Below are 15872 nucleotides of genomic sequence, written 5' to 3'. Positions count from 1 at the left end.
CACTACTCTACCACTACTACTACTCTACCACTACTCTACTCTACTCTACCGCTACTCTACCACTACTCTTCCACTACTCTACTCTACCACTACACTACTACTACTCTACCACTACACTACCATTACTCAACTCTACCACTACTCTAACACTACTCTACCACTAGTCTTCTCTACCACTACACTACTCTACCACTACTCTACCACTACTCTACTCTACCACTACACTACCACTACTCTACTCTACCACTACACTACTCTACTACTACACTACTCTACCACTACTCTACCCTACTACTACTCTACCACTACACTACACTACCACTACTCTACTTTACCACTACTCTACCACTACTACTACTCTACCACTACTCTACTCTACCGCTACTCTACCACTACTCTTCCACTACTCTACTCTACCACTACTCTACCACTACTCTACTCTACCACTACACTACTCTACCACTACACTACTATACCACTACTTTACCACTACTCTACTCTACCACTACACTACACTACCAATACACTACTCTACCACTACTCTACCACTACACTACTCTACCACTACACTACTCTACCACTGAACTACTCTACCACTACTCTACCCTACCACTACACTACTCTACCACTACTCTACCATTACTCTACCACTACACTACCATTACACTACTCTACTACTACACTACTCTACCACTACTCTACCACTACACTACTCTACTGCTACACTACTCTACCACTACTCTACTACTACACAACTCTACTACTACACTACTCTACCACTACTCTACCACTACACTACTCTACTACTACACTACTCTACCACAACACTACTCTACTACTACACTATTCTACTACTACACTACTGTACCACTACACTACTCTCCTACTACTCTACCACAACACTACTCTACTAATACACTACTCTACTACTACACTACTGTACCACTACACTACTCTACCACTACACTACTCTACCACTACACTAATCTACCACTACACTACTCTACTACTACACTACTCTACCACAACACTACTCTACTACTACACTACTCTACCACAACACTACTCTACTACTACACTACTGTACCACTACACTACTCTACTACTACACTACTGTACCACTACACTACTCTACTACTACACTACTGTACCACTACACTACTCTACTACTACTCTACCACTACTCTACTACTACACTACTGTACCACTACACCACTCTAACACCTTCTCTACTACTTCACTACTCTACCACTACACTACTACTACACTACTCTACCACTACTCTACTACTACACTACTCTACCACTACACTACTCTACTACTACACTACTCTACCTCTACACTACTGTACCACTACTGTACCACTACTCTACTACTACACTACTCTACCGCTACCCTACCACTACTCTACTACTACACTACTCTGCTACTACACTACTCTACCACTGCACTACTCTACCACTACACTACTACTACACTATTCTACCACTACACTACTCTACTAGTACTCTACCACTACACTACTCTACCACTACACTACTCTACCGTTAGTCTAATCTATGCATTCTGGGTCCAATGCATCCCTACTATATCACCAAGCCATAACTACTAACTCCATAAACACATTGTAAATCCAAAATGGCGTCCTATTCCCTATAAAGTGACCAGGTCAAAAGTAGTACTACTCTAGTACTGCTCTAATAGGGTGACATTTAGAAAGCAGCCACAGTCAAAACTTCCATTAGCACAACTATTGTAACTAACGTCCCAAACACTTCCTGTTTCATCCACTTCTTGTTTCATCTACTGATGCGACTACCAAGGCTGTTTTAGCTGACATTCATGACCCAGCTCAACACAAAGAGAGGTCAACACAGCTCAATAAAAAGATAGGTGAATCTAGGTCATTGCACAGAGAAATAAGCTCGGCTCAAAACACAGAGAGTAATATAAACCCAGCTCAATACACAGAGAGGTAAACCCAGCTCAATACACAGAGAGGTAAACCCAGCTCAATACACAGAGAGTAATATAAACCCAGCTCAATACACAGAGAGTAATATAAACCCAACTCAATACACAGAGAGTAATATAAACCCAACTCAATACACAGAGAGGTAAACCCAGCTCAATACACAGAGAGGTAAACTCAGCTGAATACACAGAGAGGTAAACTCAGCTGAATACACAGAGAGGTAAACTCAGCTCAATACACAGAGAGGTAAACTCAGCTGAATACACAGAGAGGTAAACCCAGCTCAAAACACAGAGAGGTAAACCCAGCTCAATACACAGAGAGGTAAACCCAGCTCAATACACAGAGAGGTAAACCCAGCTCAAAACACAGAGAGGTAAACTCAGCTCAATACACAGAGAGGTAAACCCAGCTCAATACACAGAGAGGTAAACCCAGCTCAATACACAGAGAGGTAAACTCAGCTCAATACACAGAGAGGTAAACCCAGCTCAATACACAGAGAGGTAAACTCAGCTCAATACACAGAGAGGTAAACCCAGCTCAATACACAGAGAGGTAAACTCAGCTCAATACACAGAGAGGTAAACTCAGCTGAATACACAGAGAGGTAAATCCAGCTGAATACACAGAGAGGTAAATCTAGCTCAATACACAGAGAGGTAAACCCAGCTCAATACACAGAGAGGTAAACCCAGCTCAATACACAGAGAGGTAAACCCAGCTCAATACACAGAGAGGTAAACCCAGCTCAATACACAGAGAGGTAAACCCAACTCAATACACAGAGAGGTAAATCCAGCTCTGACATGGGCTAGCTGATCTGGACATGGGCTAGCTGATCTGGTATGGGCTAGCTGATCTGGACATGGGCTAGCTGATCTGGACATGGGCTAGCTGATCTGGACATGGGCTAGCTGATCTGGACATGGGCTAGCTGATCTAACATGGGCTAGCTGATCTGACATGGGCTAGCTGATCTGGACATGGGCTAGCTGATCTGGACATGGGCTAGCTGATCTGACATGGGCTAGCTGATCTGACATGGGCTAGCTGATCTAACATGGGCTAGCTGATCTGGTATGGGCTAGCTGATCTGACATGGGCTAGCTGATCTGACATGGGCTAGCTGATCTGGACATGGGCTAGCTGATCTGGACATGGGCTAGCTGATCTGACATGGGCTAGCTGATCTGACATGGGCTAGCTGATCTGGACATGGGCTAGCTGATCTGGTATGGGCTAGCTGATCTGGACATGGGCTAGCTGATCTGGACATGGGCTAGCTTATCTGACATGGGCTAGCTGATCTGACATGGGCTAGCTGATCTGGTATGGGCTAGCTGATCTGGACATGGGCTAGCTGATCTGGACATGGGCTAGCTGATCTGGACATGGGCTAGCTGATCTGGACATGGGCTAGCTGATCTGACATGGGCTAGCTGATCTGACATGGGCTAGCTGATCTGGACATGGGCTAGCTGATCTGGTATGGGCTAGCTGATCTGGACATGGGCTAGCTGATCTGGACATGGGCTAGCTTATCTGACATGGGCTAGCTGATCTGACATGGGCTAGCTGATCTGGTATGGGCTAGCTGATCTGGACATGGGCTAGCTGATCTGGACATGGGCTAGCTGATCTGGACATGGGCTAGCTGATCTGGACATGGGCTAGCTGATCTGGACATGGGCTAGCTGATCTGACATGGGCTAGCTGATCTGACATGGGCTAGCTGATCTGGACATGGGCTAGCTGATCTGGACATGGGCTAGCTGATCTGGACATGGGCTAGCTGATCTGGACATGGGCTAGCTGATCTGACATCTTACAACTTTAAAGAGTCATTTGAAAGCCAGAAGGGGGGAGGGAAGTTAGGGAACCACTGGTGTACACGGTATAATGAATCAAGTATTTTCTGTCATCGTAAGCAGCATGTGTGTGTGTACAAAATAATGTTTCTCTGATAGGATGACAAACACCATATAGGACATGCTGGAGAGAACAGTAAGATGCTGACAATATGGAACATGGGGAGGACAGAAGGAGTCACGGTAACAAATCAAGCTGTTCCTGGAAGATGCCACGGCTGCGTCCCAAATAGCATTTCCTATTTAGTGCACTACTTTTGACCAGGGCAGATAGGCCTGAGAAGCAGCCTGGGCGCTCTCTCTCTCTCTGCCCCCCACCTAACTACCTCCACCTCACAGCTCCCTCCTTGATATACTGTCGGGCTACTGCCCTCTCTGGGAGGAATACATGGAATTAATTTATCTGAAGACAACAAGGCAGGGTGGACTGGCCATCTGGGCAAATGCCAGATGGGCTGGTACATTTTTATCCCAGTGGATATGTCTAAGTTTTTAATCTGGCTGTTAATGGAGATCTCAAGGGAAAAAATTGGCCGATTTTGGGGCCTGGAAGGAGAAAATTGTCTGTTGTGTTTGAAATACCGGGGCCGATTTCTGGTCCCAGTCTGCCCCTGCAACAAGGAGTGACTGCTGGCCAATTCAATTTGGTGGCTCATGTAGCATGAACAAAGAAGAGACAATCTACACACAACCCTATTGAGATAAAGCCAGAGATAATCACTCATAGAACCCTGGAGGGACAGAGACAGTAAACATACTCTACTACAGCAGTGCCTCCTGTTTGTGGTCATCAATTTTGATGAATAATCAATAAATAATACATTTGATGAATGGCATCTTCCATGTGAAGAAGATGTCTTTGCCCTCAGCTGGGAGTATCCCTGTGGGGTTACAGTATGCATAGCCAGTGCTAAATGGCTAGCTACAGTGCACACAGTGCTATATATGATGCCTTAGCAGCAGGGAGTTACAGTGATGATGGTGATAATGATGGCGGTAATGGTGATGGTGGTAATGATGATGATGGTGATAATGATGAAGGTACTGGTGATGGTGGTAATGAGGATCATGATGATAGTGGTGATGGTGGTAATGAGGATCATGATGATAGTGGTGATGGTGGTAATGATGGTGATGATGATGATGATGATGATGGTAATGATGATGATGATGGTGTTCTCATCAGTGTTATGGTGTTCCTTCTCTAGTTAAAGGGCGGACTCCACAAGTCCCCATGGCTACAGGAAACGGAATCATGTCTAAACCAGCCCTCACAGCTATGGTGAGTCCCTCAATATCTATCTATCTATCTATCTATCTATCTATCTATCTATCTATCTATCTATCTATCTATCTATCTATCTATCTATCTGTCTGTCTGTCTGTCTGTCTGTCTGTCTGTCTGTCTGTCTGTCTGTCTGTCTGTCTGTCTGTCTGTCTGTCTGTCTGTCTGTCTGTCTGTCTGTCTGTCTGTCTGTCTGTCTGTCTGTCTGTCTGTCTGTCTGTCTGTCTGTCTTCAATTCAAGAGACTCTATTGGCATGGGAAACTTATGTTAACATTGCCAAAGCAAGTGAAGTAGATAATATACAAAAGTGAAATGAACAGTAAACATTACACTCACAAAAGTTCCAAAAGAATGAAGACATTACAAATGTCATATTATGTATATATACAGTGTTGCAATGATGTGCAAATGGTTAACGTACAAAATGGAAAATATATATATTTTTTATTGTTATTTTTTTTATTTCACCTTTATTTAACCAGGTAGACCAGTTGAGAACAAGTTCTCATTTACAACTGTGACCTGGCCAAGATAAAGCAAAGCAGTGCGACACAAACAACAACACAGCGTTACAGATGGGATAAACAAACATACAGTCAATAACACAATAGAAAAATCTGTATACAGTGTGTGCAAATGAAGTAAGGAGGTAAGGCAATAAACAGGCCATAGTGGCGAAGTAATTACAATTTAGCAATTAACACTGGAGTGAGTAGAAATACTGGTGTGCAAAAGAGCAGAAAAACAAAAACAAATATGGGGATGAGGTAGGTAGTTGGTTGGATGGGCTATGTACAGCTGCAGCGATGGGTAAGCTGCTCTGACAGCTGATGCTTAAAGTTAGTGAGGGAGATTTAAGTCTCCAACTTCAGTGATTTTTGCAATTCGTTCCAGTCATTGGCAGCAGAGAACTGAAAGGAAAGGCGGCCAAAGGAAGTGTTGGCTTTGGGGATGACCAGTGAAATATACCTGCTGGAGCACGTGCTACGGGTGGGTGTTGCTATGGTGACCATAGACTTATAGATGACCTGGAGCCAGTGGGTTTGGCAACGAATATGTAGCGAGGACCAACCAACGAGAGCATACAGGTCGCAGTGGTGGGTAGTATATGGGGCTTTGCTGACAAAACGAATGGCACTGTGATAGACTGCATCCAATTTGCTGAGTAGAGTGTTGGAGGCCATTTTGTAAATGACATCGCCGAAGTCAAGGATCGGTAGGATGGTCAGTTTTACGAGGCTATGTTTGGCAGCATGAGTGAAGGAGGCTTTGTTGCAAAATAGGAAGCCGATTCTAGATTTAATTTTGGATTGGAGATGCTTAATATGAGTCTGGAAGGAGAGTTTACAGTCTAACCAGACACCTAGGTATTTGTAGTTATCCACAAATTTTAAGACAGAACCGTCCAGAGAAGTGATGATGGATGGACGGGCAGGTGCGGGCAGTGATCGGTTGAAGAGCATGCATTTAGTTTTACATGCATTTAAGAGCAGTTGGAGGCCACGGAAGGAGTGTTATATGGCATTGAAGCTCGTCTGGAGGTTAGTTAACACAGTGTCCAAAGAAGGGCCAGATGTATACAGAATAGTGTCGTCTGTGTAGAGGTGGATCAGAGAATCACCGGCAGCAAGAGCGACATCCTTGATATATACAGAAAAAGAGTCAGCCCGAGAATTGAACCCTGTGGCACCCCATAGAGACTGCCAGAGGTCCGGACAACAGGCCCTCCGATTTGGCACACTGAACTCTATTTGAGTAGTAGTTGGTGAACCAGGCGAGGCAGTCATTAGAGAAACCCAGGCTGTTGAGTCTGCCGATAAGAATACGGTGATTGACAGAGTAGAAAGCCTTGGCCAGGTCGATGAAGACGGCTGCACAGTATTGTCTTTTATCGATGGTGGTTATGATATCATTTAGGACCTTGAGTGTGGCTGAGGTGCACCCGTGAGCAGCTCGGAAACCAGATTGCATAGCGTACGGTGGGTACGCTAGAGATAGAAGGTACGGTGGGATTCAAAATGGTCGGTGATCTTTTTGTTAACTTGGCTTTCGAAGACTTTAGAAAGGCAGGGCAGGATAGATACAGGTCTGTAACAGTTTGGGTCTAGAGTGTCTCCCCCTTTAAAGAGGGGGATGACCGCGGCCGCTTTCCAATCTTTGGGAAACTCAGACGATACAAAAGAGAGGTTGAACAGACTAGTAATAGGGGTTGCAACAATGGCGGCTAGATTGTCTAGCCCAGCTGATTTGTAGGGATCCAGATTTTGCAGCTCTTTCAGAACACCGGATTTGGGTGAAGGAGAAGCGGGGGGGGTTTGGCCAGTTGCTGCAGGGGGTGCAGAGCTGTTGGCCGGGGTAGGGGTAGCCAGGTGGAAAGCATGGCCAGCCATAGAGAAATGCTTATTGAAATTCTCGATTATCGTGGATTTATCGGTGTTGATAGTGTTTCATAGCAGTGGGCAGCTGGGAGGAGGTGCTCTTATTTTGTGCACAGTGTGCACATACCCTGTCTTCTCTTGAGAGCCAGGTCTGCCTACGGCGGCCTTTCTCAATAGCAAGGCTATACTCACTGAGTCTGTACATAGTCAAAGCTTTCCTTACGTTTGGGTCAGTCACAGTGGTCAGGTATTCTGCCACTGTGTACTCTCTGTTTAGGGCCAAATAGCATTCTAGTTTGTTAATTATGTTTTTGATTTCTCATGATTTGGTTGGGTTTAATTGTGTTACTGTCCTGGGGCTCTGCGGGGTCTGTTTGTGTTTGTGTTTGTGAACAGAGCCCCAAGACCAGCTTGCTTAGGGGACTCTTCTCCAGGTTCATCTCTCTGTAGGTGATGGCTTTGTTATGGAAGGTTTGGGAACCGCTTCCATTTAGGTGGTTGAAGAATTTAACGGATCTTTTCTGTATTTCGATAATTATGGGCTATCGGTCTAATAATGCTCTGCATGCATTATTTGGTGTTTTACGTTGTACACAGAGGATAGTTTTGCAGAATTCTGCATGCAGAGTCTCAATTTGGTGTTTGTCCCATTTTGTGAATTCTTGGTTGGTGAGCGGACCCCAGACCTCACAATCATAAAGGGCAATGGGTTCTATAACTGATTCAAGTATTTTTAGCCAGATCCTAATTTGTATGTTGAATTTTGTATTCCTTTTGATGGCATAGAAGGCCCTTCTTGCCTTGTCTCTCAGATCATTCACAGCTTTGTGGAAGTTACCTGTGGCGCTGATGTTTAGGCCAAGGTATGTATAGTTTTTTGTGTGCTCTAGGGCAACGGTATCTAGATGGAATTTGTATTTGTGGTCCTGGCGACTGGACCTTTTTGGAACACCATTATTTCTGTCTTACTGAGATTTACTGTCAGGGCCCAGGTCTGACAGAATCTGTGCAGAATATCTAGGTGCTGCTGTAGAACCTCCTTGGTTGGTGAGAGATGCACCATATCATCAGTAAACAGTAGACATTTGACATCAGATTCTAGTAGGGTGAGGCCGGGTGCTGCAGACTGTTCTTGTGTACTCGCCAATTCGTTGATATATATGTTGAAGAGGGTGGGGTTTAAGCTGCATCCATGTCTCACCCCACGGCCCTGTGGGAAGAAATGTGTGTGTTTTTTGCAAATTTTAACCACACACTTGTTGTTTGTGTACATGGATTTTATAATGTTGTATGTTTTTCCCCCAACACCACTTTCCATCAATTTGTATAGCAGACCCTCATGCCAAATTGAGTCAAAGGCTTTTTTGAAATCAACAAAGCATGAGAAGACTTTGCCTTTGATTTGGTTTGTTTGTTTGTCAATTAGGGTGGGCAGGGTGAATTCGTGGTCTGTCGTACGATAATTTGGTAAAAAGCCAATTAGACATTTGTTCAGTATATTGTTTTCACTGAGGAAATGTACGAGTCTGCTGTTAATGCAGAGGATTTTTCCCAAGGTTGCTGTTGACACATATCCAACAGTAGTTATTGGGGTCAAATATATCTCCAGTTTTGTCGATTGGGGTGATCAGTCATTGGTTCCAAATATTGGGGAAGATGCCAGAGATGAGGATGATGTTAAAGAGTTTAAGTATAGCCAATTGGAATTTGTGGTCTGTATATTTTATCGTTTCATTGAGGATACCATCAACACCACAGGCCTTTTTGGGTTGGAGGGTTTTTATTTTGTCCTGTAGTTCATTCAAGGTAATTGGAGAATCCAGTGGGTTCTGGTAGTCTTTAATAGTTGATTCTAAGATTTGTATTTGATCATGTATATGTTTTTGCTGTTTGTTCTTTGCCAAAAAGATTGGAGAAGTGGTTTACCCATACATCCTCATTTTTGATAGATAATTCTCTGTGTTGTTGTTTGTTTAGTGTTTACCAATTTTCCCAGAATAGTTTTTTTATTTTTTATTTAACTAAGCAAGTCAGTTGAGAACAAATTCTTATTTACAATGACGGCTTACCTGCCTTGTTCAGGGACAGAATGACAGATTTTTACCTTGTTAGCTTGGGGATTCGATTCAGTAACCTTTTGGTTATTGGCCCAATGCTTTAACCACTAGGCTACCTGCTCCCATGTGGTTAGAGTCTATGGAATCTTCAATTACATTGAGCTGATTTCTGACACGCTGTTCCTTCTTTTTCCGTAGTGTATTTCTGTATTGTTTTAGTGATTCAACATAGTGAAGGCATATATTCAGGTTTTCAATGTCTCTATGTTTTTGGTTGGACAGGTTCCTCAATTTCTTTTAGGTTTTTGCATTCTTCATCAAACCATTTGTTGTTGTTGTTCATTTTATTCGGTCTTCTGTTAGAAATGTTTAGATTTGATAGGGAAGCTGAGAGGTCAAATATACGGTTAAGATTTTCTACTGCCAAGTTTACACCTTCACTATTACAGCGTGTTACGATCATCGTTTAAATAACTAGACCAAGGCGCAGCGTGAGTAGAGTTCCACATCTTTTATTACAGTGAAACTTCAAAAAAACAACAAAGATCTAACGATCGTGCAAAACGTAGCACTCACACAAAACAATATCCCACATCGCAGGTGGGAAAACACTCAGTATGATCCCCAATTAGAGGCAATGATATTCAGCTGCCTCCAATTGGGAACCGTACTCACACACCAACACAGAACTATAATAACTAGAAAACCCCCTAGTCACGCTCCGACCTATTACACCATAGAGAACCCCGAGGGCTCTCCACGGTCAGGGCGTGACAGTACCCCCCCCCCAAAGGTGCAGACTCTGACCGCAAAACCTGAAACTAGATGGGGAGGGTTAGGGTGGGCAACTAGCGTTGGTGGCGGCTCCGGTGCAGGACGTAGCACCCACTCAGACCACGGATCCGGCCATGGAGCGGGACTGGACGCCGTGCCTGGACTGGGCACCGGCGCAGGAAGCTCCGGGTCGTGAACCGTCACTGGAAGCTCCGAGGCGTGGACCGTCACTGGAGGCTCCGGGCCGTAGACCGTCACTGGAGGCTCCGGGCCGTAGACCGTCACTGGAGGCTCCGGACCGTGGACCATCACTGGAGGCTCCGGACCGTGGACCGTCAATGGAGGCTCTGGACTGTGAACCGTCGCTGGAAGCTCTGGACTGTGAGCCGTCGCTGGAAGCTCTGGACTGTGAGCTGTCGCTGGAAGCTCTGGACTGTGAGCTGGCACAGGTTGAACCGGACTGATGACACGCTCCTCAGGGCGAGTGCGGGGAGCAGGCACAGGACGTACCGGGCTGGGAAGGCGCACTGGAGGCCTGGTGCATGAAGACTCTAACTTTATAATGCTGCTCTATCTGACTGTCTAGATGTGTTTATATCAGTCTGATTATATTATATGTATTTTATATATATATATATATATATATATATATATATATATATATATATATATATATATATATATGTATGTGTGTGTTCTCCAGATGCTACTAATGGATATTTACACTGGTCCCTCCTCCCCCTCATCCCCCACCTCATCCGCTTCCCCTCCCCCTCCACCCCTCCCCCTCAGCCTCCTCCTCTTCCCCCTCTTCCCCCCCTCCTCCCCCATCCTCCATTTCCTCCCACTCCTCCTCTTCCGCTGCATGGAGACATATTTGGGATTCCTTCCTTTTACCTAAATTGTTTCCTCTCATCATCAGACCAGTTGGTCAGGCTTTTACCTAAACCGTTTCCTCTCATCATCAGACCAGTTGGTCAGGCTAGTTTTGCACAGTCTCTGTACTCTGTTGTGTGTACCAATGTTTTTGTTATTGTTCCCGAAAAAAATGCCTTCATTCTAAACATCCCACCACAGTACCATTGACCTCGTAGGGGCCTGGCCATGTTCCACTCCGGTCCTATTGGGAGGAGGAACAAAAGCAGGATGGTTGTCAGATTGTTGCACAGCTGAATAGAGCCAACAGGGCCGTAACTCGAGTTGACAATGCGTGGCTACTGTGATCAGTCCCTGATTGCCCTAGAATGGGATAGAAACCTCCACCACCACATTAGGCTTGCATTATTCAATGGGCGTGCTGAGAGAGAGAGAGAGAGAGAGAGAGAGAGAGAGAGAGAGGCTTGCTTTGGCAATGTTAACATATGTTTCCCATGCCAATAAAGCCCCTTGAATTGAATTGAATTGAGAGAGAGAGAAAAAGGCAGAACAGAGAGCGAGAGAGAGAGGGGGGAGGTAGAGCAGAGTAAATCAGAGAGCGAGAGGGGAGAGGTAGAGAAAAGCAAAGCAGCGAGAGAGCGAAAGAGAAAGAGGGGGAGAGAGAGAGTTAGAGAGAGTGAAAGAGAGAAAGAGAGAGATGGGGAGAGAGAGGTAGCGAGAGAGAGAGAGGGAGCTTCATCTGTTCCACTGCATCTCACCGGTGACAGCAGACTGGGTTCATCAGTAGCCTCCTACAGCTCAACAGAAGTGTACCTCGCGGGTGTTTTCTACCATAGCATTACCTTTATCCTAGGCATCTAACAGCCCGGCGCGAGACTTTTGGAATCCAGACTTAGAAATCTTGATGCCTCATGCAGTGAGCAGGTAAAATGATTTAACACATTACCCTGTTCATTTTTACGGAGAGTTCTATTTGTGGTAAAGAGAGACAGAAATCCTAAAGAGGTCAGTGGAGCTAGCTGACGAACTGCAGAGAGAGAGAGAGAAGTCCTAAAGAGGTCAGCGGAGCTAGCTGACGGACTGCAGAGAGAGAGAAGTCCTAAAGAGGTCAGCGGAGCTAGCTGACGGACTGCAGAGAGAGAGAAGTCCTAAAGAGGTCAGCAGCGCTTGCTGACGGACGGCAGAGAGAGAGAGAAGTCCTAAAGAGGTCAGTGGAGCTAGCTGACGGACGGCAGAGAGAGAGAGAGAGAAGTCCTAAAGAGGTCAGCAGCGCTTGCTGACGGACTGCAGAGAGAGAGAGAGAGAAGTCCTAAAGAGGTCAGTGGAGCCAGCTGACGGACTGCAGAGAGAGAGAGAAGTCCTAAAGAGGTCAGTGGAGCTAGCTGACGGACGGCAGAGAGAGAGAGAGAGAAGTCCTAAAGAGGTCAGTGGAGCTAGCTGATGGACTGCAGAGAGAGAGAGAGAAGTCCTAAAGAGGTCAGCGGAGCTAGCTGATGGACTGCAGAGAGAGAGAGAGAGAAGTCCTAAAGAGGTCAGTGGAGCTAGCTGATGGACTGCAGAGAGACAGAGAAGTCCTAAAGAGGTCAGTGGAGCTAGCTGACGGACTGCAGAGAGAGAGAAGTCATAAAGAGGTCAGTGGAGCTAGCTGACGGACGGCAGAGAGAGAGAAGTCCTAAAGAGGTCAGCGGAGCTAGCTGACGGACGGCAGAGAGAGAGAGAGAGAGAGAAGTCCTAAAGAGGTCAGTGGAGCTAGCTGACTGCAGAGGTTCCTCTCTCTCTCTCTACTTCTCTCTGTCTCTCTCCTGCAGCAGTGTTGTGTGTTTTTTTATTGGGTACAGGGAAGGGTAATGCGTTTTTTTACTTGTGTACATTCCTGGTTTACATTCTAGTTGCAGGTTTTACTATATGACTTATTCTATCCTAGCCACATGTTTTAGGAAAGTATCCTGAACCCCCCCTTCCAGAATAACAGGCTATAGAGTTTTGCATATTCTACACATTTACACAGAAGCAATAGTGTTGTTGTAATTTTTTATAGGCTGTTTTTAAGGACACATAAATGTGTCTCATTTGGCCAATATCCCTCTTTTATTGCCACTGGTAGTGCCAGGTCGGATCTGAATACATATGGATGTCTGGTAAATTTCTCAAATTGCCAGTAAATTAACATCTTCATGGTCACATTGTCTGGAGAGAAATTTTCCTAAAGGAAACTGAAATGGCATATAAATGGCCAGTGTCTTTTTGATTGTGCCTGCACATCAGGGTTCACCAGCAGCCACAAACATCTAAAGATTAAGCTACAAGCCAAACAAACTTGTTAGAATTGTAAGGATCGGACCCTTTTTTTTTCAATTTTCGCCTAAAATGACATACCCAAATCTAACTGCCTGTAGCTCAGGACCTGAAGCAAGGATATGCATATTATTGATACCAGCCGCCCCTCCACTCTAACCACTAGGCTACCTGCCGCCCCTCCACTCTAACCACTAGGCTACCTGCCGCCCCTCCACTCTTACCACGAGGCTACCTGCCGCCCCTCCACTCTAACCACTAGGCTACCTGCCGCCCCTCCACTCTAACCACTAGGCTACCTGCCGCCCCTCCACTCTAACCACTAGGCTACCTGCGGCCCCTCCACTCTAACCACTAGGCTACCTGCCGCTGCAAATATGGACTGTCTCCATCTTGGTCGACCAACAGGCCAAGCCAGCAATACTGGGTAAGACTACAAGCTAGGCAGTAGTGCTGTCCACAGTGTATTAGCAGTAGAGGGCTGTAGGTCAGTGTATTAGCAGTAGAGGGCTGTAGGTCAGTGTATTAGCAGTAGAGGGCTGTAGGTCAGGTCAGTGTATTAGTAGTAGAGGGCTGTAGGTCAGTGTATTAGCAGTAGAGGGCTGTAGGTCAGGTCAGTGTATTAGCAGTAGAGGGCTGTAGGTCAGTGTATTAGTAGTAGAAGGCTGTAGGTCAGGTCAGTGTATTAGTAGTAGAGGGCTGTAGGTCAGGTCAGTGTATTAGTAGTAGAAGGCTGTAGGTCAGGTCAGTGTATTAGCAGTAGAGGGCTGTAGGTCAGTGTATTAGTAGTAGAGGGCTGTAGGTCAGTGTATTAGTAGTAGAGGGCTGTAGGTCAGGTCAGTGTATTAGTAGTAGAAGGCTGTAGGTCAGTGTATTAGCAGTAGAGGGCTGTAGGTCAGTGTATTAGCAGTAGAGGGCTGTAGGTCAGGTCAGTGTATTAGCAGTAGAGGGCTGTAGGTCAGGTCAGTGTATTAGTAGTAGAGGGCTGTAGGTCAGTGTATTAGCAGTAGAGGGCTGTAGGTCAGGTCAGTGTATTAGCAGTAGAGGGCTGTAGGTCAGTGTATTAGCAGTAGAGGGCTGTAGGTCAGTGTATTAGCAGTAGAGGGCTGTAGGTCAGGTCAGTGTATTAGTAGTAGAAGGCTGTAGGTCAGTGTATTAGTAGTAGAGGGCTGTAGGTCAGTGTATTAGCAGTAGAGGGCTGTAGGTCAGTGTATTAGTAGTAGAAGGCTGTAGGTCAGGTCAGTGTATTAGCAGTAGAGGGCTGTAGGTCAGTGTATTAGTAGTAGAAGGCTGTAGGTCAGGTCAGTGTATTAGCAGTAGAGGGCTGTAGGTAAGTGTATTAGCAGTAGAGGGCTGTAGGTCAGTGTATTAGCAGTAGAGGGCTGTAGGTCAGTGTATTAGCAGTAGAGGGCTGTAGGTCAGGTCAGTGTATTAGTAGTAGAGGGCTGTAGGTCAGGTCAGTGTATTAGTAGTAGAAGGCTGTAGGTCAGTGTATTAGCAGTAGAGGGCTGTAGGTCAGTGTATTAGCAGTAGAAGGCTGTAGGTCAGTGTATTAGTAGTAGAGGGCTGTAGGTCAGTGTATTAGCAGTAGAGGGCTGTAGGTCAGTGTATTAGTAGTAGAAGGCTGTAGGTCAGTGTATTAGCAGTAGAGGGCTGTAGGTCAGGTCAGTGTATTAGCAGTAGAGTGTTGTAGGTCAGTGTATTAGCAGTAGAGGGCTGTAGGTCAGTGTATTAGTAGTAGAAGGCTGTAGGTCAGTGTATTAGCAGTAGAGGGCAGTAGGTCAGGTCAGTGTATTAGCAGTAGAAGGCTGTAGGTCAGTGTATTAGCAGTAGAGGGCTGTAGGTCAGTGTATTAGCAGTGGAGGGCTCTAGGTCAGTGTATTAGCAGTGGAGGGCTGTAGGTCAGTGTATTAGCAGTAGAGGGCTGTAGGTCAGTGTATTAGCAGTAGAGGGCTGTAGGTCAGGTCAGTGTATTAGCAGTAGAGGGCTGTAGGTCAGGTCAGTGTATTAGCAGTAGAGGGCTGTAGGTCAGGTCAGTGTATTAGCAGTAGAGGGCTGTAGGTCAGGTCAGTGTATTAGCAGAGGGCTGTAGGTCAGGTCAGTGTATTAGCAGTAGAGGGCTGTAGGTCAGTGTATTAGCAGTAGAGGGCTGTAGGTCAGTGTATTAGCAGTAGAAGGCTGTAGGTCAGTGTATTAGCAGTAGAGGGCTGTAGGTCAGTGTATTAGCAGTAGAGGGCTGTAGGTCAGTGTATTAGTAGTAGAGGGCTGTAGGTCAGGTCAGTGTATTAGCAGTAGAGGGCTGTAGGTCAGTGTATTAGCAGTAGAGGAGGTAGGTCGGTCAGTGTATTAGCAGTAGAGGG

At 45.6% G+C, this 15872-nt stretch overlaps 1 protein-coding gene across 1 annotated transcript in view; it reads left to right on the top strand.

The window, feature by feature from the left end:
• LOC115187509 (paralemmin-2-like) overlaps positions 1–13509 on the top strand; it is a 44380-nt gene extending 30871 nt beyond the window's left edge. The window contains exons 5-6 of the mRNA XM_029746508.1: positions 5055–5128; positions 13483–13509. Of these exons, the coding sequence (XP_029602368.1) occupies positions 5055–5128; positions 13483–13509 (101 nt within the window). The remainder of the gene's footprint in view (positions 1–5054; positions 5129–13482) is intronic.
• The last annotated feature ends 2363 nt before the right edge of the window (positions 13510–15872 follow it).

The sequence above is a fragment of the Salmo trutta genome, unplaced genomic scaffold, assembly GCF_901001165.1.
Source record: "Salmo trutta unplaced genomic scaffold, fSalTru1.1, whole genome shotgun sequence".
In the NCBI taxonomy this organism is placed as follows: Eukaryota; Metazoa; Chordata; class Actinopteri; order Salmoniformes; family Salmonidae; genus Salmo; species Salmo trutta.
This window is presented reverse-complemented; position numbering and strand designations above follow the sequence as displayed.